Below are 26,332 nucleotides of genomic sequence, written 5' to 3'. Positions count from 1 at the left end.
TGATGTTTCTCTCCCTCTCCTTCCCTTCCCCTCTAAAGATAAATAAATAAAATCTTTAAAAAAATTATGTCTGGATACATCGTTATATAAAATTGATAGAAAAAAATTTGCTGGAGCTGAATGTAGCCTCTCACAACAATGCCAGCTGGTATACTGATACAGATGGGTTCCTAGAACACTCACACAGCGGAAGACACCTGTACTATAAGGGGCCTGAAGATAATTATCTTCTCTCCAGAAGATAATTCCGGATGTGTTTGTTTTTGTCCCCCTCATACATACATACATACATACATGCATACATACATACATGCATTTTTAAAGACAATATAATAGCCACACTAAAGTTTGGACATGGAGAAAAAATTCTTCAAGAAACTCCCACCCAGCTATAATGATAGGGATTATTTCTACGCAGTCTCCTGTTCAGACTTTGTTCCATGTACAGGTGTGCTTTTCACATCATTGCACTCATGGTTTCTATATCCTGCTGTTTCCTTCAGCTTTGAGTTTTCTGCTGTTACTATGTAGTCTTCGTGTTGATCATTCTTAAACAAGAAGACATAATTTCTGTCAGGTAGACTTACTTTAATTTCCCTTCCCCCATTATTTGATATTAAATTATTTCTAAATTTTTACTGTTATAAATAATGCTGTAGTGAAATCCTTATACATAAGACTGTACCCACATTATTTCTGAATTTAGTTGCCCAGAATGAAATTCCTGGGTCAAAGCACATAAACATGTAAAGTTTTTGATAAATATTTTAAAATTTTACACCATGTTAACTACTTAAAAGAGTCCATCAATATTTAATGTAAATATAGAAAGAAGACATTGAAACTAATAGGTTTTTCTACATTGCCTTTTTCATCCTTTCTCGGATATTCAGAAAGTAACATATTTTAGTAGACTTTTGTCTTGCTTTTAAATTGCTGTCATTTTGCACCTGCAGTGCTTCATTAAATGTCATATTGGCTCCAACTAGATCTTCACTTTCTCCAGCCCAGCTGGAGATTGATGGCTTTTAAGCCAGGATAATTGACTCCCTGCTATGGGAATGTGCAAACCTGTGCTTTAATTACTTTGCAGCTCTGGTACAAATAGCTATTTGCCAGGAGCTTCTCTCCAGTCTTTTTGTATTCATCAGAGAAGGACAGTACATGGGCAGTCTGAAGAAGGGAAAGTTTGAGCGAAGCTAGATAGGAAGACCTCAAAGTGTAACCTTTAAAGTTTTTATAACTGTCAACTTGTGGAACATATGAGATGCTGGCATTTAAATTAAATTATAAAGATACCTTGTGTTAGTCTCTCTTTACTTCATATTGTTTCTTATGTCTGTCTTTAAATAATACATTGTTTTATTTTGCTTTTTTTGTACTTTATTTAATGAAGTCATGCAGTATATAGCCTTCTCTGACTTTTTTACTTAGTAATGTTCTTGAGATTTTCCCCATGTTGATTTTGGCAGTTATGGTTCATACAGTGTTTCACTGTAGGAACACACCATTATTTATTTGCCAGTTCTACTATCAGTAGATATTTGGGCTATTTTCAGATTTTTTGCTATTATGCAGTGATGCTCTGAATATTCTTAAATTTCTGTCCTCAGACAAATTTCTCTAGGTCACTACGTCACGGCATGTTTTACTTCAAATGGTAGCTTTTTAAGCTAAGTTTGAGTAGTAGGAAGAGTAAGGGGGCGGGTAATGAAAGGGCTCTTGTCAAACGATGGCATGCATTCTCGAGAAATGTATTGATCAGGAGGCAAGCTGATTTGTTCAGTAGAGCTTTTATTTATTTTTTAAATTCTTGTTTATTCTGTTCGTTGTCCCAATTTTTTTTCCTTTGTCCTTCTCCATCCTGCCCCACCTCACCCATTTCCACAGTCTATCCCCCCCACACTGTTGTCCGTGTCCATGAATCATTCGTACATCTTCTTCGACTAATCTCTTCCCCTTCTTTCCACCATTCCCTCTCTCCCTGCTTTCCTCTGTCAGCTGTTAGTCTTTCTCTGTTTCTCTGTCTCTGGTTCTATTTTACTCATTATTTTTCTTTTTTGTTCATTAGATTCCTCTTATAAGTGAGATCATATGGTATTTGTCTTTCACCAACTGGCTTATTTCAGTTAGCATAATAGTCTCCAGTTGTATCCCATGCTATTGCAAAGAGTAGGAATCTCTTCTTTCTTTCTACTGCATATTATTTTGTTGTATAAATGTACCACAGTTTTTTAATCTGTTTACCTACTGATGAGCACTTAGGCTGTTTCCAACACTTGGCTATTATATGTAGTGCTGCTATGAACAAAGGGGGTGCATAGGTTCATTTGAACTGGTGTTTCAGGCTTCTTAGGGTACATTTCCCAGCAGTGGAAATGCTGGATGAAAAGGCAATCTTGGTAGAGGCAAAATGCACAGTTCTGGTGTGCTCACATCTGCTAGGGGTCCAACACTTTAAAATAGAAAGTCAAAATTTTTTTAATCTTTTTTTATTGATCATTCCATTACAGTTGTTCTATTTCCCCCCTTCATTCCCTTCCACCCTGCACACCCCCTCCCCCCCCATCCCCCCCTTTAGTTTATGTCCACATGTCTCAAGTTTTTTTAGATTCTATATTTCCCATACTATTCTTGCCCTCCCCCTGTCTATTTTCTACCTACCATCTATGCTACTTATTCTCTGTACCTTCTCCCCCCTTCTCCTCCTCCCACTCCCCTATTGCTAACCCTCCATGTGATCTTCATTTCTATGTTTTCACTCCTGATCTAGCTGTCCTCTTCGTTTGCTTTTGTTTTAGGTGTGGTTGTTAATAACTGTGAGTGTGCTGTCCTTTCACTGTTCATATTTTTTATCTTCTTTTTCTTAGATAAGTCCCTTTAACATTTCATATAATAAGGGCTTGGTGTTGATGAACTCCTTAAATTTGGCCTTATCTGAGAAGCACCTTATCTGTCCTTCCATTCTAAATGAAAGCTTTGCTGGATAGATCAGTCTTGGTTGTAGGTCTTTGGATTTCATGACTTGGAATACTTCTTTCCAGACCCTTCTTCCCTGTAAGGTTTCTCTTGAGAAATCAGTTGACAGTCTAATGGGAGCTCCTTTGTAGGTGACTATCTCCTTATCTCTTGCTGCTTCTAGGATTCTCTCCTTCATTTTAATCTTGGCTAATGTAATGATGATGTGCCTTGGTGTGTTCCTTCTTGGGTCCAACTTCTTTGGGACTCTCTGAGCTTCCTGGATTTCCTGGAAGTCTATTTCCTTTGCCAGATTGGGGAAGTTCTCCTTTATTATTTGTTCAAATAAGTGTTCCACTCATGGCTGTTCCTCTTCCCCTTCTTGCATCCCTTTAATTCGGATGTTGGAACGTTTAAAGATGTCCTGAAGGTTCCTAAGCCTCTCCTCATTTTTTTGAATTCTTGTTTCTTCATTCTTTTCTATTTGGTCATTTTTTTTCTTCCTTCTGGTCCACTCCCTTGAGTTGAGTCCCAGTTTCCTTTCCATCACTATTGGTTTCCTGTGCATTTCCCTTCATTTTAATTTGATTAGCCTTGATTTGTTCCTCTAATTTGTGACTAAAATCAACCAGTTCTGTGAGCATCCTGATCACCAGTGTTTTGAACTGTGCATCTGATAGGTTGGCTATTTCTTGGTCACTTAGAGTTATTGGCTCTGGGGATTTGAGTTCTTCTTGAACCATAATGTTTTGGTCTGTTCGCACCTGTTACATATGAGGGGCAGAGTCCTAGGTATTCACCAGGGCGGGGCAACTCAGTGGCTAGGTTATGACACTGTATGTGGGGGCAGGATCAAAGAAGGGCAATAGCGGTCCCCTCTGCTGCTTCCCACTGCTGGGGCCTGCAAGGTCCATCTCACTGCTTGCTCCTTCACCTGGTTTATCTGAGCACGAATGTGTGACCACGGTCAGCCTGCCACCTTGTGCCCTCACTGGGTCAGCTTGTAGCAACCCCATGCCTGGGATCTGCCAACCACCGCCCACGTGCCTTGGTCAGTCTGGCCGAGTATTCCTGCACAACCCTGCTCCGCCAGTCGTTGGCTCCGCCCCTCTTACTGGTCTGGCTAAAAAGTTTGTTGTTGTCAGACTTTAATATAGTTCAATTTTCTGTGTTTAGGTTGCATTTTTGTTACTAAAACTTTGTTGTCTTTAAAAACTTGGTTGTGCAGCAAGGAGGCACAGTGTTTCCACCTACGCCTCCATCTTGGCCGGAAGTCCAAACAAAATTTTTAATTACTTGATAACACTCAGAGTCTCTGAGGGGATAGAGAGGGAACAGCTGGGAGAACTATAGCTTTAAACCAAAAGACTTTCCAAAATAATGGGATTGATAGACCAGCATGAAGGGCAGAACCCTTCTTTGCTGCCCAAATCTAAAATTTTTAAGACAAAAGGGAAAGGCACATGGAGGCCAGAATATCCCCTTTACTACTGAGAAAGCTGATACTAGAGAATGTGAACTTCATAACACTGAGCTCCAGATTTAATCCCAGTAACTGGAATGGTGCAGTTCTCCCTGTAGGCTTGCTAACAAGAAAAGGAAGGAGACCTGGAATGTTAGGATTGTGATAAAAGCAGATGGCCCTCTGCTGAGCCTCCAATCAGAAGTGGGAAAGACCCCCCTCTGCCCTATTAGGAAGTGAGGGAAATGGTGAAATTTGTAAAACAATTATTGAAAGACTAAGGAAAGTTGCTTAAAGATCGATGAACCTTGTGCCAATTCCAGGCAAGATTCTGGACTAGATTATCAAAAAGATAGATTTTGAGCACCTGTGACTAGAAATCAAGAATCATAACTTGCCAACAAGTTCTGACTTAACTCATTTCCGTCATTGATTGGTAAAAATAATCTTGGATTATAAGAATGATATAATTGTGTCTATTTTGACAACCCATCTCTTTGTTTTAGATGAGATGGAAAAAATAGGCTAAGTGATTAAACAGTTGTGTGGATTAGTAAATGACTGACTGACTATTCCCAGGCTAACCAGTTTCAGGTCAGAAAGGAGTTTTCAGTGGCTTACTACTAGATTATCCTCAGTTTTGCCAAGTTCAGCAGTCTCATGGACAACCAAATGGAGAAACACAGACTTGGGATTAGTGGAATAATAGAGTCGAAAATAAGTGGATGGAGTGACTGTTAATAAGTTAAAATATGGTGTTCACTTAACAGGTATTTATCAAGCATCTACTGTGTGCCATGCACATAAAGATAAATGTAAAATCCTAAGATCAAAGCATAAATTAAAAAAAAAATTTTAAACCAAGCCACTTAAATATTACATAGGGAAGCAAAACATTTTTTAAAGATTTTATTTATTTATTTTTAGAGAGAAGAAGAAAGGGAGAAAGAGGGGAGAGAAACATCAGTGTGTGCTTGCCTCTCGCATGCTGCCTACTGGGGACCCAGCCTATAACCCAGGCATGTGCCGTGACTGGGAATCAAACCAACAACCCTTTGGTTCTCAGGCTGGTGCTCAACTCACTGAGCCATACCAGCCAGGGCAGAAGCAAAACATTTTAGAATATTGTGGATTTTAAGTGAAAATAAACTTAGTGTGTGAATTGAGAATTATGATGCAGTCATCAGCAATTTTAGGCATTGTTAATAAAAGAGGGGTTAGTGATGGCCAGGTGTACCGAGTACTTGAATGTTCTAGGAAATGGCTTTCTGTTCTGGGCTCTGCACTGAGAAATCAAATGAGATACAGGTATAAAAAAAATTTTTTTTTATTTAGCCTAAAGGTGAGACTCAAGAGAACTGTAATCATTGTTTCTATACATTTGAAAAACCACCCTGTGGAATAAGAACATTTATGGAGTACATTTCTATGCATTTGACATGGATTAACTCATAAAATTCTCAATCACCGAAGTTGTTATTATTCCATCTTTGGAGATAAGGAAAATGAAGCTCAGAAAGGTTAAGTAATTTGCCCTGAGTCACACAACTGAGAAATGGCAGACCCATGCAGTCTACCTCATGAACTTAAACTCTTGACCAGTGTGCTTCTTGCCACTCAAGGAAGAGAGATTAAGTTTGTTTTCCTTGACACCAGATAATTCATTGGTGAAAGAAAGGGCAGAAAAACTCAATCCAGGTCAGATAAAACATCTTAAATGAGCAGTCCAAGTATGGGAAGGAGTCCTTTCTCTATCCCTAGAGGTTCCTGCCACCTAGCTTAGCTCAGTCCCAAAAAACATGGAGAAGGACCCAGCTGAGCCATTTGACCTTCTAGGCCCTTCTCTACCTCTCTGTGACTCTGAGTGTTTGGTATGAAAGTCATGAGTTGAAACTCCAGTGACTCTTGTTTACAAGTTAATATTTTTTTAATTCATATAACAAAAGTACTTTCTTTTAAACATGTTATTGTACCTTTATGCAGTTTGGTATGTTTTGTCTCATGACATGTTTTAAGTAATAATATATTAGACAAAAATCATTATCTTTAAAAAGTTCTGGTCTTGCAGATGTTTTCCTGAATCATTTAATATATTTCATAAATATTTCTCAAGGAAAAACGTGGCTCTTGCTTTAGATCTTATTAAGAGTGTTTCCACACAAATAATTTATCTTGATCAAGTCTGATGGTTCTGTCTTTTTTTTTTTTTTCTTTTTTCTTTTGGCTAGGTTTCTGCCTCAATGCTCAAGCAGTTTCCCAACAGTGGCCTGAGTCCAGGTCTTTTCAATGTGGGGCCCCAGTTATCTCCTCAACAAATCGCCATGCTGAGCCAGCTTCCACAGATTCCCCAGTTTCAGTTGGTAAGTAGCAGATTTTCCTCTTATAGCTAAGAAGGTCATGTGTTTTTTCTTTTTCTTTAACTCGGTTTGCTTCATTTATGTGTGCTCAACTAGGGTAAATGTGACCAATAGACGAGGAGCTTGGTGGTACTTTCCTCGTGGACACTTGACTCAACGACCTGTCAGCTCACAAACCGTTTCATTGCCCTCAGTGAGTCTGTCTTAGGAAACTTAGAGCCTCTCTCTCTCTTCCCCATAGGCATGTCAGCTTCTCTTGCAGCAGCAGCAACAGCAGCAGTTGCTACAGAACCAGAGAAAGATTTCTCAAGCTGTACGCCAGCAGCAAGAGCAGCAGGTACGTGAGATTGGAAGGGTCGCTCTATGCTCTTTATGAGGGGTGCATCTCTGCTTAACCTCCTTGATAGCAAAAAACAAATCATATGCAGTCATTTCCTGTGAAGTTCAGGACGTTGGCCTATCATATGTCCATTTTCTCTTGGGCCTCCTTGTCCCCCTTGCCTGGACTGCCCCCCTCCAGCTGGCTCGGATGGTGAGTGCACTCCAGCAGCAGCAGCAGCAGCAACAGCAGCAGCAGCGGCAGCCCAGCATGAAGCATTCGCCATCTCATCCTGTTGGGCCCAAGCCACATCTGGACAACATGGTACCCAACACTCTGAATGTGGGGCTCCCAGACCTTCAAACCAAAGGGCCAATACCTGGATATGGTTCTGGTAAGTTGTTAGTGATGAAAACTACTTTTATTCAGCCTATGATAGGGGTTGGACCTACATTACCCTATGTTTCCACAACAGCCATACAAAGTCGATAGTCTGATTCTCTATCTTACAGATGATGTATCTGAATTAGCAATATACTAGTTTCAGTGGCTTTCAGAAGCTTACCACACAATCAGTAAACAGCAGAAACAGGACTCCACTTTCTTTAAATTCATTTTAGAGACCAAGAGTGAAAGGGGGGAAGAGAGACATTTGTTGTTCCATTTATTTATACATTGGCTGTTCTTGATATGTGCCTTGACCCAGGATCAAACCCACAATCTTCATGTATCAGGACAGTGCTCTAACCCATAAGAGGCAGTCTGCTTCCCCAGAACTAGGAGTTTTTAAAAGGCCGTGTAAAGGTTTGTACATGCTGGGAGTGCTGCACGTGCCTGAGGTTATAATCTATTAAAGTATGTATGAGTTGAAGTGTTTAGCTCTACTGATAAAATTATTTTTTCTTGAAAAACTGGAGTACTAAAATTAAAATTATAAAACGAAATGATAAAATATGTTCTGATTTGTAGTTCCTCTGATTTAAATAGAATTAGCACAAGTAAGGTTACACCTTTGACATTTATCAAGAATTTGTTGGCAGGCAAATCATAGCTCTTTCAGAACTGGGAACATGTTGTAAGCAGAATCCAATCAGTGAGTCAACAGTTACTTAAAAATAAAATGTAAAAATTAAAAAGATTTTGCACACCACAGCAGGTTTTTTCTCACATTGACATTTAGGTTTTATTTTGTTAAAGGAGATACTCTTTGTGCAAACTCAAAAACAAGAACTGGGGAGACTTGAAATCCATGCTCTCGGGTGACAAAGTAATCCTAGGCAAATGGCCTGCTCTCGGCTCTCAGTTTGCACGAGGTGCCCACTTCCTACTGGGGTGTCCACGTGCAGAGAAGGGCAAAGAATTCAAGGACACATTGATCCTGGATAGTTTTAAGGAAGTTAATTTTCAGATTTTCAACTTCCATCAACATTATTCTTTCTTTAAAATAGTTCACCTGAGCCCTGGCAAGGTGGCTCAGTTGGTTGGATGGTCATCTGTATACCAACAGGTTTCAGGTTCAATTCCAGATCAGAGCCCATACCTAGATTGCAGGTTCGGTCCCCAGTCAGGGTGCATATGGGAGACAATTAATTGATGTTTTTCTCTCTGTCTCTCTCCTTCCCTTTTTCTATCTCTAAAATAAATTTAAAAAACAAAACCCAAACATATCCTCAGCTGAAGATTAAAAAAAGAAAAGATCCACCTGAGAACTGACTTAAATTCAATATAACCTTTCTTCCACTTGACATTTTAAAAAAGGTAAATTCTCTACCATCTCATATCTTACTAGGGCATGCCAGGGTACCAGGCAAGGAGGAAGCCTCCCGTAATGACTGATGAAGGTGTCATTACCTCCTGAGTTTCCAGTCTTTTACCTTTTTCATCATGTTTTTTGTTAAGGATAAAGCCTGACATAAAAACCTGAGTATTTTGCTATGTGTTGAATTGTTCTGAATTTAGATAGCATATGCAATGATAAAGAAGGGCAACTTAGCTTCTTCCATTTCTTTTTGTCAGAGTACATAGTTCTCAAAGTACAGTGCAGTCAGTTCAAAGCAAAGAGAACATCTGGAAGGCACAGGCAGCTTCTCCATGTGTTTAAATGCATATGGTTCTTTTCTTCAGCTTTTCTAATACTCATCCTAGAGCAGGGCTGTCAGACTCATCTTCACCAGGGGCCACATCAGCCTCGCAGTTGCCTTCAAGAGGCCGATTGTAATTTCAACTCCTTAACAGTTAAGAAGTAGTTATATTTATACAGTCCTAAAATTATGAAAGTAAGTCTGATTTGACTACCTGTTTTGAATAAACTAAATTTGTAAAGTTATAAGTTTGAGGAAAATATATTCATAGCTTATACAGATTAAATTTTTTCAAGAAAATATATGACAGAGATGCAACAAAATGAATAATATGTCAGTTTTCATAATAATAAGTATATCAAACTCAAAAAGATACCTGTGGATAAAACAGTAGGAGGAATAAGTAAAAATTTCTTAAATATTAATAAATCTTCTTTCGGTATGTTTTCTCAAAATTAAAAAGTTGAATGACTTCGACTGCTTAACTAATTCTTAATTGATTGTTTTTGTAAAATAGATGGTTTTGTAATTCTCTGCTCGTAGCAAAGTTGAAAAATACACCTTATTTGTCAGGTGATAATGACATATCTAAAAGTTATGCTTTAGTATCTGTGTTATCAAACCTTGGGGAGAGGGGAATATACTTAAAAAGAAGTTCAAAGAAATAGATGTTACAACAAGACTCCTTCTTTTCCAATCTGCTTATTTATATAAAATTTCTTCGTGCTTTATGTCTACAGAAATTTGTAAAAATAGGTGTACAGTAGCATGAACTTGATCTTACTTTAGTAGTAAGTCATAGCCATTCACAGTAGCTAGACTAACTGGCAGTCACTCATCTTATTAGAAAATGCATTTCCAATAAACTCACTTTTTATGTTAAAATGTAACAAAATTTTATAATGTTTTTGTGTGTTATAACCAGTGAGAAGTAGAGTTATGGATATTATAGATTATTAAAATAGCAGTTATTTGTATTTGTCCTGGATTATGAATGTGGCACTATCATGTACATGTGGACATGGATTAGAACTGTTGTGTAAAATTGGCAACCTTGGTAATTTGTTGCTTTTAAAATTTATTTGTACTATAATAACTGCAAAACCAGTAGTTTGTTGTTTGTTTTTTTTTAATCTACAACAAAAGGAGTAGCAGAAAATAAAGAACGACAGACAAAGGAAGTGAAGGAGTGACCAACTAAGGACAGGTTCATTTGAAAGTGTCCCCCAGATGGTGAGCACTGAGCCTAGTGGCAGCGTTGAATAGCTGATGAATTAAGGTGTGTGGAAGCAGGAGAAAGGACTGATACAGAAGCAAAGGGTTGTTTTTGTAAGGATGAAAGACAGACAAAAGGAATATGTTAGTGAAATGAGCCCCTGGGAAGGCAAGGGACATGTTTTATCTCTATTTGTACCTCAACTGCCAACACAGAACCTAGCCCAAGTAGGCTCTTTATAAATATTCATTAAACTGAACTAAATGATTTGTTTGATGTGAATTAAAGTGTTGGTAAGCTGGAGAATTACAGGGAAGCCACTTGGTGAACTGAGCAAGTTTGGTTCTAATAAATTAGCAAGTGTAATAAAGTCGTCGTTTTCCTGGGTTCAGAGGTCCGACAGTGTATGAACAGCCCAGGAGTCACGAGGGGTGTGCTCCTCTGCTTTGTGTTAATGCAGCCACTAGAGCACAGTGCTCAAGAATCCCTTCTCTCCAGGTTTGATGAGTGCGCTCTGTATCCTAATGTCACATCGATTGCTGCATGACATCGAGAAAGACACAGAGTTCTGTACGAACTTGCACTGATTTCTGGTTCTGGGTTTGTAGAATGAACTTTTGAAGGCAGTTTTATCTTCTATTCTTCCTCTCCCCCCTTTCTTTTCTTTATTTTTTTTTTCTTACCAAACCTTGTTAATTAATTATGGTGCTGTTGGTGGCATGTGATCCCCAAGTTTCTTTTTTTTTTTTTTTTAATATTTTATTTTTTTAGAGAGGGGGAGGGAAGGAGAAAGAGAAGGAGAGAAACATCAGTGTGGGGTTGCCTCTCACATGCCCCCACTGGGGACCCGGCCTGCAACCCAGCATGTATGTGCCCTGACTGGGAATCGAACCCCGACCCCTTGCTTCACAACCCGTGCTCAATCCACTGAGCTACACCAGCCAGGGCGTGATCCCCAAGTTTCTAACAGGAACAGTGCCCAAATTGCCTAAGATTCAGATGGACTCCTCAAACTCTTCCCTCTCCTAAGATAACTCTTTCAAATTTTCTACACTTTATGTGTCACAAAAGAACTCTAAACAGCTGAAATTTAATATCTTTAATTCACTGTGAGTTTTGGAGTAATTTTAGAGCAACTTTAAAGAGAATTAATGTGTAAGGAATGGTTCCTTTTTCTCGTCTAATCCCTACATTGTTTTTAATCTTCACCAGAACCCTGGGTTATTTTCAAAAGCTCTTTCTCACTGACTAGAGCCAGCTTTCAGATGGCCTGGAATCCAAGACCTTGGGCTGGTGTTTCCCATCAGAGGCAGTGTTGTAATTTGCTCGAGGAGCAACACATGTGGGCCATTAAAGCTTATGTCAGAGAGAGCCCTTGCTCCTTTTGACTTTCCTGCCCTCCAGTCTCATTTCAGCTGAGCTACGTGGGACAAAAGAAGAAAGTATCTTAAACCTTTTTTTTTAATTGTTTAATTTGAAATGTTTCCAGCTTATTCCAAGGATTTCTGCTCTCCACCCTTCAATCACTTAGGCTAGTGAAGTCAGTTACAAACAGTGTATATGAAGTGTTCTTCTTTATAGCAACATTTTAAACATAGATTAAGAAGGTGTTAGAAATGACTTGAACTTGATTTATTATATATTTATAAAATTATCCTTGACAACTGTGAGAAGCACAGGGGAGAAACACATGACTTAGACCCTCAGTGGGATTTGGATAAGTGGTACTTAGGGGCCAGTAAGACCCTAGCAGATGGTAGCAGCGCAAAATGGATTCAGTGTGGAGTCTGGCCTGGCCAGAGCTGTACATTCTTCCAAATCACATTGATGTGTGGACACCTCCATCTCAGTTGGAGAACCATGGACCCCATCATTCTGTGTGTCACAGATGTTAGCTAATGGAGTGAGTAAGTTGATCTTAATTACATGGCAGTCATCACAACTCATATCTTAATGGTCATTGTGTTTTCAGCAAGCAAGAGCCAAGATCAGCATTATGAATCAAAAAATCTGTTTCTGAATAAGACTCCTTGTGAATTAGTCTTTAAGTTACAAATGAAGCTATTCATGGAGTTCTGCCTCAGCACTCTTGGTTACTGATACTAGAAATTTATAGAAAGACATAAAATGTGGTTCTCTGTTTTAGGCTTCAGCTCTGGCGGCATGGACTATGGCATGGTTGGTGGGAAGGAGGCTGGAACTGAGTCTCGCTTTAAACAGTGGACCTCCATGATGGAGGGATTGCCCTCTGTAGCCACACAGGAAGCCAATATGCACAAAAATGGTAAGAGCAAGCAAAACATTATGAGTTGCAGCTCTTCTGACCCTCAGCAGGCCTTAAGTGTCCTGTAGATTAATTTAAAGCACGGATCTTTCGCTATTTCTTAGCATGTCTTTTGATTTTTTCCCCCCAGATCTTATGATCACCTATGAAGAAATATTGTGTGTATTTCAAATTATAAGAAACTTAAAATGCTATTTCTGATTAAAGGGACCAAAATTTCCCACCTGCAGTGGGATGGGATTGAGGGTAGTAGAAGTGAACTTTGAGCATCCATTAGGGTAAAACCCTAATGAATTGGCTGAGAGAAGAGAATCAACAAATGAGGTGCAAGAGATCACAACAAATCTCTATCATACTGATTTTGAACATTTCCATCTCCAAAAGATGACTGTGATAGATCAATACATGAGATTAGAAATTTCCACAAAGCTTTTTTACTCTTTATGAACATAAAGAGCATGTGGACAGCGATCGGGCTCATTCCAGGCTTTGACTGCCAGTGTGGGTCAGCCCTTCGTTTCCATAATTCTCTGTAAGAGCTTCTCCATTTCCCTGTAAGACAAATAAAAGGTCTTGGGATCTTCCTTCAACCTTTGTTTCATTGTTTGTCTCAGTTGACAGGAATTCACTTGGACTCACCTGCATCTGTGAGAACCAAGTATAAATAGGTGTGGACTGCTCCTTCTGCTCCCTGGTGGGCCTGGACCCCATCAGTCTGAAGCCTTCCAGGGTTCCTTCATAAGCTACTCTTTTTTTTTTTTTTTTTTTTTTTAACTTCTCACCTGAGGAGATACTTATTGATTTTAGGGGTGGGGGCAGGGAAGCATTGATGTAAGAGAAACATTGATTGGTTGCCTCCCATACGAACCCCACCAGGGATCAAACCAACAGCTTAGGTATGTGCCGAGACTGGGAATTGAACCTGCAACCTTTTGCTGCACAGGACAGTGCCCCAACCAACTGAACCACCCAGCCAGGGCTATAAGCCACTCTTAAAAATGTACCCATCTGGAGGCTGCTGAAGTAGCCACTTGGAGCTCTCTGCCTGCTATCCCAAAGCATCATCGTTTTGTGCCACAAAACCAAGAATGATTAATACATAGTATCACATCTGTTTCTGAATCAAATAATCCAAGCCCAACGTCTACAGCTTCGAGCACTTACACTGCTTCCTTCCCCAAAGACATGACAGGTGCATGACAGTAAATGCGAAATGGCGTGTGAGAGGACATCTCAAAAGTAAAAGAGTCACTTACCTTTTTAGAGCTTACAGATACTTTCCCTATTTCCTTAGCAGGCCCTGAGGGAATTCAGCTATTACTTCACTGTAATGTGCCCTTGAATCAAATTTCTTTCAGACACTCCAGAAAATCAGTGACCTCTTAACTGAGCATGGAGACAGTTTTGATGATACTCCTGTTAGGTTAAACCGAACAGATTATTTTAATCAATATTTACACAAATATTTTAATCTATTACCTTGGAAATAATTTTATTAGTACAATAAATGGGATCCTAACTAAGAATAGCTCAAGTGACACAATACAACATGTAAAACTTGACTGAGAAACATGTGGAAGGGTATCTAACAGAAGCTGAAAATTTTATTTAAAGCTCATTTTTTGTTTATGGGAATTTTAAGGTTTAAGGTTAGAGTTTCTTTTCTGCCTTATGGCATATAAAATGCATAAAGGAGGCACTGACGAAATGGCTGAAATCCTCTTGGGAAAGCAGTTACAAAGGGTTTGCTGTTCATGTGTGAGGCCGTGAACCTCAGAGCTGCAGAGTTCACTGCTGGCCTTGTGCTGGCAAAGACCCCAGGCAGGAGGAATTCCATCTCATTGCTTTGGAATTTAAAGCAATTGCAGATGCTTTTCCCTCCAGTGGACTTCCCTCCATTTATGTTGTCTCAAGTCATTAGTATACAAACTGTGGGCATAATGGGTATGATTCATAGTTTATGAGAGTTTAGTTATTTAACTTCTTAAGGCCATGGCATTTGGAACATTCAAGAATGAAAACAGTGCTGTGTGCATGACTGAGAAACTGAAAGACTCAGAAAAGTGAGGTGAGTTGTTCATGATCATCCTGCTTATTCATTATATCCTGGGTCTTGAGTGTGCCCTCTCATTGTGGTACCCTTTCCACTGTATAAACTTCAGAATACTGTATTTGTTTGAGTTTCTCTGAATAAAAGATTGACAAGTTCTATTCACAGGAGTCCTTTCCAAGTTTGAATTAATTTCCTCTCTCTCTTTTGTCAGGCACTATAGTGGCTCCTGGGAAGACCCGAGGAGGGTCACCATACAACCAGTTTGATATAATCCCAGGTGACACACTGGGTGGCCATACGGGTCCTGCTGGTGATAGCTGGTTACCTGCCAAATCTCCACCAACAAATAAAATCGGAAGTAAATCCAGCAATGCCAGTTGGCCTCCAGGTATTGTCCAGGAAGTGTGTTTTCTGGGATATCATTTGGTTTTTATTTTTGATTTTTAGGTTCTGAACAGATTGTTTTTGCCACCTACTTTACTAAGACACCCACATTCATTTTTTCATTCAGTAATTGTCTGATAGAAGCAAAGCATGTGCTATGCTGTGGGAAGATAGGAAATTTTTATTAGATAAGGTCTCTGCTCTACAGCATTAAGTAAGGAAAATAAGGTGTTAACACTGGTCGCTGACCAGGTAAATTACTGTGTGATAAATACTGCATGGACCTAGATAAGCTGAAGGAAGTCAGAGGAGGGGAATGTGAGGGTAAAAGAAGGTAAAATTGGAGCCAGGACTTGGCATGCATCCATCATAGGATGGATGCCTTGTACCCTGGGTTCTTCTGAAATGTCCATTGAATTGATTTGTTTAATTTTTGAAGGAGGTTTTTATTATCAGTTAGGTTATAGGTTTGCAGTAGTGAATACAATGAGAAAATTTGTTACTTTTTTCTCTGTTTTGATACAGATAACCTATTTTCAGTGTATAAAAAAAATTAATATAGTAAAGATAAAAGTTAAAAAATTGGTATGTCCTTCTAAACCTCTCTTTCTACATTTATATTTGTGATGTGAACATGTAGAGTTTCATGCTATTAAAGTAGACTCATAATACCTGTTGTTGGTGTATAATGCATATTACTTACCCTGACCATGATTAGAAAAGTAAGTTAAGTAATACTATCACATAGCTTTATTTTTCCTTTTTTAAAAAATTAAACACTTTATTTATTTTAGAGAGAGGGGAAGGGAGGGAGGGAGTAAGAGAAGGAGAGAAACATTAACTTGTGGTTGCATCTCATGCACCCTCTGACCCCCACAACCCAGGCATGTGTCCTGACTGGGAATCGAACTGGCAACCCTTTGGTTCACAGGCTCCATAGCTTTAAATATGATTTAAATTAACCAATAAAAAATTGTAGACAGCCCCAGCTGATGTGGCTCAGTGGACTGAGTGTGGGGTTGATGTTTCTCTCCCTCTCTTTCTCCCTCCCTTCCCCTCTCTCTAAAATAAATAAGTAAAGTCTTTTTTAAAAATCATAAACACTTATTTATACATGTTCCAGGCTTTCTCATTAGCCAAAGTTATTCCTGCTGGTTAACCCTGCACGTTTCACACAGTACTGGTCCCTTGCATTGGGTTTCTTTGTGTGTCTGAGCCAATTTCCTGCAAGTTAAATGGGAGAAGTTACAGATCTCCAACCTAGACTTTCTCCCGGTTCTTGTCCCTGCTGGCTGACCAGTTCTCATGAGCACCAGACTACTTAATTCTGCCTCCCTGCCCTCGAGACTAAATTTCCCTGGGAGCAGGAAGAGCAGGTTCTGGGCCAGGCACTGATGAGCCCTGGCATCGAGTTCACAACCATAGAGATACAGGGAAAGCTGACGTGCTGTGGTAACACAAAGGTGCTGCTGGCAGAATATATGCTCAGGCTGCCTTTTGAAAAAATTTTATTACGAAAATCTAAAACTAAACAGACTTCTTACAGATCTATTTCTTATCAAAAAGTAACTGTTTTACCATTGTTGAACAAATTCTTCCCTCCCATACTTGTTCTTCTCTCAGAATTCCAACCAGGAGTGCCATGGAAAGGTATCCAAAACATTGACCCTGAATCTGATCCCTATGTCACCCCAGGAAGTGTGCTGGGGGGTACAGCCACATCTCCTATTGTAGATACTGACCACCAACTTCTGCGGGATAACACCACAGGTAAATAAGTCAAACATCCCTTGAATATATACTTGCTGTTATCAAGTAATTGAACCAGAAAACATAAGAACATAAAGCTTTTCACATTTATTTTTTAGATATATCGTGTTCTCCTTTCTATTGAAGGTTAAATAAAGTACATATTAAAGGTTTCACTTGTTAATAACTGACATTTATCTGCAATATTTTTATCTCATTTTTTATTTGTCACTGCAAAGGGTCTAATTCTTCCCTCAACACCTCGCTGCCTTCACCTGGTGCCTGGCCCTACAGTGCCTCTGACAACTCCTTTACCAACGTTCATAGCACTTCAGGTAGGAGTGTGACCTGTTTTTTCCTTTTTCTTGGCACTTTTCAGACTCCCTTTTACAAAGGAAATAGGTATTTATTTCTTTAAAAATACTTTTGGAGACACAACTCCTATGTTGGCCTTGTCCTCCAGGAGCTTCTGGTCTCAAAGAGGCAAGATGAGAGACACACACAGCTTTAGGACAAGGCAGATGGTGACAACATTGCAGGGAGCTGTGGGTCTTGCAGGGGCAGAGGTTATATATCAGTGACCCAAGTGCTTTCCTTTTAACCAATTTGCCAAGAGAATCCGGGACTGTGGGAAGAACCAGTTAAGTCCAGGTTGTTATTCTTACGGCTTTTCTCTAAAAATCCTTCCATTTACAGACAAAGGCTAAGGTGAGATCGTCAAAAGGAAAAAAGAAGACCTTGATTAAATGTACCTACATTTGTTGAGTTCCTTATTGTTTTGTTGTACTGTTTTGAGAGATTTTGGGGGGAAGAGGGAATGGAAAAGTTAATGGGTATAATAGAGCCTTTGAAGTCTCTTACTTAACTCAAAGCCTTACAGATTGGTAAACAAATCATTAGTAATTGGCACGTAGGTCTTGCAAAAGATGGCTCTTAAGCCATTAAAGTCTTTAAGGCTTCTGTTCTTTGTCTAGCAAAAGTGAATAAAACAAATCCTTAGCTACCTACTAAGACACTACAGGTTAATGGCCTCATAAATTGTCTTCTATTTTTTTCTTTCCACCTGTGAGTCATATCAAGAGTAATGACAATTTCCTGGCTGGTGTAGCTCAGTGGATTAAGCGCAAGCCTCCAAACCACACCATCGGTTCAATTCCCAGTCAGGGCACATGCCTGGGTTGCAGGCCAGTTCCCAGCAGGGGACTCATGAGAGGCAACCATACATTGATGTTTCTCTCCTTCTCTCCTTTCCTCTTCCCTTCCCCTCTAAAGATAAATAAATAAATACATACATACATAAATACATACATACATACAAAGAAAAAAAAGAGTAATGACAATCTATCATTTATTGAAAGCTCCTGTAAACCAGGCAGCATGCTAAGCACTTCAGCATGAATTTCTTTTCCTTTTTTATTTTTCCACATATTTTAAATGTTGTTCAAGTAGAGTTGTCTCCATTTACTCCCCACCACTGCCCCCATCCCTATTTCCTACCCTTGATCCTACCCACCTTGGGTTTTGTCCGTGTGTCCTTGATCAGCATGAATTCTTCTTGTACCTTCACCAGAATCTATGGGGAGGTCCTGGTGTTGTCTCCATTTTGTAGATGAGACTGAGGTTCACTGAGCTGATACAGTTTGCCTCAGGTCTGAGTGAGTGTCTAAAGGAGCCAACTCAGTATTTCATATTGCTAACCACTACCCTTAGATTATACATTTATAGCACTTCTTCCTTTACATGTAAAACTCATTTTCATCTCTTTTATTCCTATGGAACTGCCTGTATCTCAGGTTGAACTGTTTTATCTTTTGTCTACAATTGGACATTCACCTGAGAGATGACTCAAAAATCATCCTAAATATGTCTAAAACTGAACATATATTTTCCCACTTCCAAAATCATCTTTTCTTTTAACTAAACTGTTTATTTTTCTTAGTGATGCTCCCACATATCACTGTCACAAAATCTCAGTATTTTCTTGCTCTTTATTTTTCCCTTGTTCCAAGTGGTTTTAGTCTCTCTTACCTGTATCTCCTGTTCCATCCTGTTGGCTGTCGACCCAGGTTTTCAACCTTACTTGAAACACCGCATGCTGAATCTCCTATCGGATATCCTGACAGCATTTTAATCAGCCCCCAGCCTGCCTTTATAGCCTCCTTTTACCTCTCTGCCCTTGTGAAATGTTGTTCACCCAGAATTGAGGGGAAATGTTTGATGCAGAAAGTGTTTAAATTGAACTTGGCTTATATTTTCCAGGCTCTCTGAGTCCATTTATTTATGTAAATCCTTCTGGATCTGTCTTTACAAAGCCTTTGCTGATAGCCCAGCCTTGTCTTTCTCCATGTATTGAACATATGTGATCTTGCCCGGGGTTACCAGTTATGTTGCTCATCTGTTCTTTTCCCATCTGAACTTGAAGTTATTGAGAATAACCGTTTATATTACTCACACACTTTAGGTAGCACCTTAAAGCATAATAAGCCTTTAGTGAATATTTTTTTACTGTGTTTTAAAAATTTGTTTGAATGTTGATCTCTAATATTCTGGATCAAGAAAAGCGTAGTATTCTAATGCACTTTTCATTAAAGTCAGTAAGTATTTATAGAACACCTACTCAGTTTCACATTCTTATCTTCAAGGTTTCAGGAATACTTTCCTTGAATTACTCTTCCCTTTCAGGTTGTGTTTAGCTAAGGAAGCAATAGAGAGTTAGCTATTTGATTAAATCTTTAGTCCATTTGTTAATTTGTCATTTCTGAGTAGTTGTCATTGAAAATTTTATATTTAATAAGCCCAAAGAACAATATTATTTCGTAATGCTGCTTTGAAATGTGCACTTAACTATTTTTAGAATTTAAATGTATGCGTATATATTTAAAATTTATGTGTATTTGGTGACAAGCAACTGTCTAATTAACATTATTCCTTCTTCAATTTTCTTATAGCAAAGTTCCCTGATTATAAATCAACATGGTCCCCAGATCCCATAGGACACAACCCCACTCATCTCTCCAACAAGATGTGGAAGAACCATATTTCCTCAAGGAACACTACACCGCTGCCCCGCCCACCTCCTGGTCTGACTAATCCCAAACCATCATCTCCCTGGAGCAGCACAGCACCCCGATCAGTCAGGGGGTGGGGGACACAGGACTCACGGCTTGCCACAGGTGAGAATGATGTGCCTTAAGGAGCATCATTGTTCAAACACAAGGATCTGATGTTAGTACAGATGGTGAAGACATGATAAAGTCTTCTGAAGAGAGAAAATTTTATTTTCTTGCTATTCAGTGACAAGGTAAAGGTCAGAGCGAGGTAGAAAGAGAATGATTTATGAAAGGAGAGAAGCAGCATGTGGGCTATATGAAAATGTTCCTCACTCATGCCTCTTTTTAAAATTTTTGATGGCTCTTGCTAATCTTTTGTCTGGTTGCTTACAGCTTCTACCTGGAGTGATGGTGGCTCAGTTCGTCCTAGTTACTGGCTGGTCCTTCACAATCTCACTCCACAGGTAATCATGCTTTCTTGTGATTTTCCAGATGAGACTTAATTGTGTTAAGAGAGGGAAAATGGGAACTGTGGGCAGATATGAAAGCTCGTTTATTTTCTGGTCACTGCAAAGAGATCTAGCCTGCAGGGGTGTGTCTCCTCGCCCAAGGCTCAAAGCCTACTGCTGAATGGGGGATGTTGGCCACTCAGCTTCGCACCTTCCTTCATGGTGATGTTAACACGTGTAGTTTATAAGATAGTAAGAGTGGGGTGGTATTACCTGGTGAATTCTGTTAGCAGAGACAACTTGTATAGATCTGCCTGTTAGAATCTAGAACTAAGTGGGAAATTGATGTTTAAGTGCTTTAATCACACACCAAAAAATGTTACCTGTTTCTGTTAGTTATCTAAGACTTGAGGCTCAATATTAACTGTTTTTCTATTTCATAAACAGTTACCCATCTATGCAGAAGGGATGTGTCTGTCTCACAGCTTAAATGTCAAATGTCCCATGACATTTGTACTTCTGATGTTTTCTCTGTTAACTGTCTTCTATGTAGATGGCATTACTAATTTCCATCATCAGAACATGCCCTCTAGGTTGTTTGTACCGTGGTGGGACCTCATTTATACCAAAGCACCCTCCCCTTCACACTGGGTGCTTGACAACTGAAGTATTTGCAGCAGCAGCATCTTGAGCATTCAAGTGAAGTTAAATGAACCCATTGAAACTTAGCCCATAACCTTCATTTGGACTTGACAGTACAGCCTTTACAACACCTTGTTAAAAGGGGTCACTTATGCCCCCTGCCTTTGACACACAGAATGATCAGCCTGGCATTTAATTCATAAACAGATTTGTGTACACTTTACTAGGCTAGCACTTTCCAGAGTGGTTCCCATGGGATATTAGTAGATGTCTGGCCTAATATGTTTGGATTATATACTTGATTAAATAAAATTAAGCAGGTTTCTTCACTATGAGACATCTTGGATCCTTTAATATGCTAATGTGTACTATAATCCTCTGTGGGGAAATAAAGCTTCTCCTAAATTTATTTGCCCTGTGAACCTATATGTAAGGGGTACATCAAGGGCTTAAATTTCATGGTACACGGAGGAAGGCAGTTTCCTAAATACAGTTAACATGAGGAAGAGTCTGGATTAGCTTTTAATCCCAGTATGTAATAACTCAGTTTAAAAGCTCAAGGTTATTTAATAGTTGATTGAAACATGAAGATTTTATATAACCATCATCACAACTCTATCTGCCTCATTATTTCTAAATAGTCACATGGCGAGATGGTTGTAATGCGGTTTGGGTGAGAAAGGGGGTACACAGTGTTAAAATGAGCCTTGGAAAGGTAACCAGCTGTTCACTTCTGTTTTAGAATATGAGAAATAATAAGGACACCTGTATATGTATACAAAATAAATACAGGGGTTGGCTGCATTTGTATTAGAAAGAATTGATTAATTTTTTAAAAAACCATTACCTAATAGCAGACTAATCTCAGTTGTACCTTATAGGAGAGTTATAAGGTCAAATCTTTGGTACCTGGATGAATTTACTTTTTATCACCTAAAATGTGTTTGGAAGACATCTATCCTGAGAAGTCACTAGCGGCATACACTGGCATGCTTCAGTTGTCACTTTAAAAACAATGCTGAGCTGTTCTCCAGTCATTTTCTATGAAGAACTATGGTGAAACTGCCGGTTTTTTCTCGCAGGGTTTCCATGGTGAAACCACAGAATGTTCCCACTGATGCTGCCAGTAGCACAACTTTTGAAGGCTGTTCCAATAGTCATCTGTTTCCCTTCTAAAGAAATGAACTGAAATGTTGGACTAAGCAGCTTAAATAAATGTAGTTAAGATTTTGATACCAATAAATTAATTAGAGGGAATGAATAGATTTGTTCATTTGAATTATAGGTGAGGGCAGTTATCCCCAATCACTGGATATCTTAGTGGTGAGAATATGACTAAAGTGAGCAACTACAGCCTTTGGTCTCATCCGCTGCAGGCAGCAGAGAACAGAGAAGTAGGGAGAAATAGTCTGATTTTTTTAAGATTTTATTTATTTACAGAGGGGAACGGAGGGAGAGAAACATCAATGTGTGGTTGCCTCTTGTGTGCCTCCTAGTGGGGACCTGACCTGGCCAGCAACCCATGCATGTGCCCTGCCTGGGAATCCAACCAGCGATCCTTTGGTTCATGGGCCGGCACTCAGTCCACTGAGTCACACCACTCAGAGCAGAATACTCTGGTCTTGAGATGGCCAAGGTAGGAGTAAGAGTACACAGAATAGTCTGTGAGCTGGGGCAGTAGTCAACACTCTATCATCAGATTGTTAGCTCTGCTTTTCTTGTTTGTAGCTCTTCTCTCTCTGTGCAATTTTTAACTTGGGAGGTATAAGAATACATTAGTAATGATGCTGAGAACTTTACATGTTTTTTTAAACTCTTATATGGGTACTAGCTTATTTCCACTTTTTAAAGCTCTATAAATTACCTACCCTGGCTGGTGTAGCTCAGTGGATTGAGCACGGGCCTGTGAACCAAAGGATCACGGTTCAATTCCCAGTCAGGGCACATGCCTGGGTTGCAGGCCAGTTCCTGGCAGGGGACACACGAAAGGCAACCACACATTGATATTTCTCTCCCTCTCTCCTCCCCTTTCCCCTCTGTCTAAAAATAATCAAATTTAAAAAATTTTTAAAGCTCTACAAATTACCTCATGTTCACTTGTTTGCCTCTTAAAAACTACAAACCACAGGTTAAATCACATGATTTTGTTTTGAGCTGTATTTGTGCAAACTTTTTTATTTGCAAAATGGGCACAGTTGATCTCAACCCAATGCTTTGACTATCTTTAAATTTCTCTTTAAGACCTATATATTCAGTGCACTCTTTCCTTGCTTTAAGTTCTTCATTTATCCCTCCAAGATTTATTTAGTACTGACACTGTGCTATATTATTTATGAACCAGAAACCCTTTTTTTGTCATATGTAAGAAAGATTCTTTCACACCCCACTTCCAGTTTGTATCTCACAACTGCCTTACTCCTCAGATTGATGGGTCGACCTTGCGAACCATCTGCATGCAGCATGGCCCACTGTTGACATTCCATCTGAACCTAACCCAGGGCACTGCCCTGATCCGATACAGCACCAAACAGGAGGCGGCCAAGGCCCAAACTGCACTGCACATGTGAGTATTCCAGCACCTGCTTAATTAAAGATGCATGAGAACAGACCCAAAACGACATCATCACATAAGCAATTGTTTGGTACTGAGGTGGCTGATCTTTATCTGCCTCAGCATGGATTGTCCTGTGTCTATCCTAGGCCGATAATCAGAATTCTACAAGTGAAGAATTTGTGAAGTAGTGAGTAAATTTTTAAGTACCATAAAACAAAGCCAATGTTTATGAAAATGTGAAAGCGTAATTACTGTCACTTTTCATAATAGTATCTAACTGCTTACTTGGGCTTCTTTATGGGCTTCGTGATGAAATATTGTGGCCTTGGTGTAGTTAGCAGGGGTTTTGCATGAAGTAGGCGGGACTGGGTCAGACTTTGACCATATGCCTCCCTGCTACTCTCAAACTGGTAGACAGGAAAGACCTGACTCCCTGTGGCTGCAGCTACCACGATATAAAGCTCTACCCAGAACAAGCAAGTGATGGCTCAGGCAGTGAGCCCGCCCCTGAGACAGAGCAGCATTTCCAGATGGGTGAAGCTGAGTCACTTTGATGCTTGATGAGTGATCTTGTACCTTCCATGGGGAAAAGGAAAAAAAGATAACATTATTCGTGACATATATATTTCATATACCAAGGGATATCCATCTGTAGTATCCTGCAGTAGTCTTTGGATATCTACTTTATTGCTTTAAATCAGTACCTGGCAGCCTCTTTAAAACACAGGTTCTGATCCTGTGGGTCTGCATTTTAGAAAGCATCCAGGGAATGTGGAAGCTTCTACTCAAAGGACTGTACTTGGAATGATAAGAATTAAAAATATTCAGTCCCCTTGTGCACTTCAGTATTTTCCTCAAATCTGTAATTATTCCCTCTCCTTTTTTCCAGGTGTGTGTTGGGAAACACTACCATCCTGGCTGAGTTTGCCACCGATGATGAAGTTAGCCGCTTTCTGGCACAAGCTCAGCCCCCTACACCTGCAGCAACCCCGAGTGCACCTGCAGCAGGTTGGCAGTCACTGGAGACCAGCCAGACCCAGTCAGATCCCGTCGGGCCTGCTCTTAATCTTTTCGGTGGGTCCACAGGGCTCGGGCAGTGGAGCAGCAGTGCTGGTGGCAGCAGTGGGGCTGATCTTGCTGGCGCTTCATTGTGGGGGCCCCCAAACTATTCTTCTAGCTTGTGGGGAGTCCCAACTGTGGAAGATCCCCATAGGATGGGCAGCCCTGCTCCTTTACTACCTGGTGACCTTCTGGGAGGAGGGTCGGATTCAATCTGAACTTAGAACTTTCAACTCTGACCTCGTTACCTTTTTTGGAACAGCAGCAGCACTAACTTGACCTTTTCGTTTTTTTTTCAACTTGCAATAAATACATTTTTAAAAGGAAAAAAGAAAACGGAGAGAGAAAAAAAAAAGGTGGGTCATTGACAGACTGTCTGAGCACATAGTTGCCTCCCTTATATCTTCAGTTTTTTCGTTTGGAATATGAATCCAAAAAGAGAACATATCACTCTTGAAATACTTGAATCATGAACGCCAACCTAGAAAGACAATGTGAAGCAAGTACACATACCATTTAAATTTAAACACAAAAAAAATTAAAAAAATTAGTTTCTAGTTTTTCACTTTTTTCATGTTATATGGAAGTTGTTGCTAAGAAACATATATACTGAAAAAAATAGCTTTTTAACTTTGTTTGCACTGGGTGTGTTTCCGTCCTTAGGTCTACCATGTTTGGGAGGGAGGGGAATTCAAAAGAATTGTTGGGGTGGGGGGAGGGAAGACTTGACGGAGCCTCACTTTAAAAACAAAAACATAAAAACCTAAAAAAAAAAAGGAAAAAAATTGTGATTGGCTGGTTGATAAATACCAGTGTGTTCTGGCACATGTAACTGCCCAGGCATGCTCGTTCTGGTATGTGTGTGCACGTGTGTTCATGTGCATCTGCGTGCATCCTTCTCTCTGTCTCTGTGTGTGTGTATGCCTGTGTCCTCCTCTGCCTCCTCCTCCCCGACTCTGATTTCTCAGAAAGCTGCATTGCTGACAGTCTGCAGGCTGGCTGGCCGGCCATCTGCTTTTTACTTTTATTAATATTTTTTTTCAAACTATGAGAACACAGAAGCATGAGGAGCCACTGCTACTAAAGCAACTCCTTTGGGCTGCATTAAGGTGAACAGAATGCTTTTTAGTGATGAAAGCAGTGAGCTCCTTCACACCTTCACATCTGCAAGTGAGTTTTCTCTAAGCTTTTCTTTCGACCGAGCAGTAGAGTGGAGCCCTGCCAAGTCCAAAAAATTAGGAAGTAGGAGGTACTTCTTGGAGCATCTATGTGTTTATTTATTTCTGTTTTTTTTTTTAATAAGTGGCCACTAGGCACATGTGAATATCTGTTAAGTTTTATGCAGGCCTTTCATTACCTTGAATGGGGGCAGATGATGAGATAGTTTTTAATTATGTGATGTCTCTAAAGCAGAAAAACTATGTTCCCCCTTCCTTGTGTAATCGGGTATGAGAAATTCATCAGAAAGTCAGGTAATGCTGAATTCAGTTATTCCTATTTGTTCTCTTTTTAATTTTACGAAAACAGAAAAAAGTAAGTTGTGGGCAGCCTCCTGAAAGCATCCGCAGCTCCTCCCTCTCTGCTCTTTCCTTGCTGAGCGTTACCTGTGCCAGGCCGTGGCGTGTTACAGCACCAGGCCATCACTGACAGAAACGTTTACTTAACGAATGTTCTTAAACCAGTGTGTACTTCAAGCGTTTCCTTTTGTTTTTCTG

At 39.7% G+C, this 26,332-nt stretch overlaps 1 protein-coding gene across 4 annotated transcripts in view; it reads left to right on the top strand.

The window, feature by feature from the left end:
• TNRC6B (trinucleotide repeat containing adaptor 6B) overlaps positions 1–25,252 on the top strand; it is a 243,209-nt gene extending 217,957 nt beyond the window's left edge. For all 4 annotated transcript variants that reach the window (XM_037160756.2, XM_053661578.1, XM_053661577.1 and 1 more), the window contains 11 exons: positions 6,649–6,780; positions 7,019–7,114; positions 7,298–7,490; positions 12,540–12,677; positions 14,942–15,118; positions 16,738–16,884; positions 17,103–17,198; positions 19,812–20,036; positions 20,307–20,377; positions 23,428–23,567; positions 24,448–25,252. In XM_037160756.2, the coding sequence (XP_037016651.2) occupies positions 6,649–6,780; positions 7,019–7,114; positions 7,298–7,490; positions 12,540–12,677; positions 14,942–15,118; positions 16,738–16,884; positions 17,103–17,198; positions 19,812–20,036; positions 20,307–20,377; positions 23,428–23,567; positions 24,448–24,835 (1,803 nt within the window). In that variant the 3' untranslated portion in view covers positions 24,836–25,252. The remainder of the gene's footprint in view (positions 1–6,648; positions 6,781–7,018; positions 7,115–7,297; positions 7,491–12,539; positions 12,678–14,941; positions 15,119–16,737; positions 16,885–17,102; positions 17,199–19,811; positions 20,037–20,306; positions 20,378–23,427; positions 23,568–24,447) is intronic.
• Positions 25,253–26,332: the final 1,080 nt, after the last annotated feature.

The sequence above is a fragment of the Artibeus jamaicensis genome, unplaced genomic scaffold (genome assembly GCF_021234435.1).
Source record: "Artibeus jamaicensis isolate MK-2021 breed Jamaican fruit bat unplaced genomic scaffold, CSHL_Jam_final contig_233, whole genome shotgun sequence".
NCBI classification, from domain to species: Eukaryota; Metazoa; Chordata; class Mammalia; order Chiroptera; family Phyllostomidae; genus Artibeus; species Artibeus jamaicensis.
Note: the sequence above shows the minus strand (reverse complement) of the source record. Positions and strands in the feature narration are given on the sequence as shown.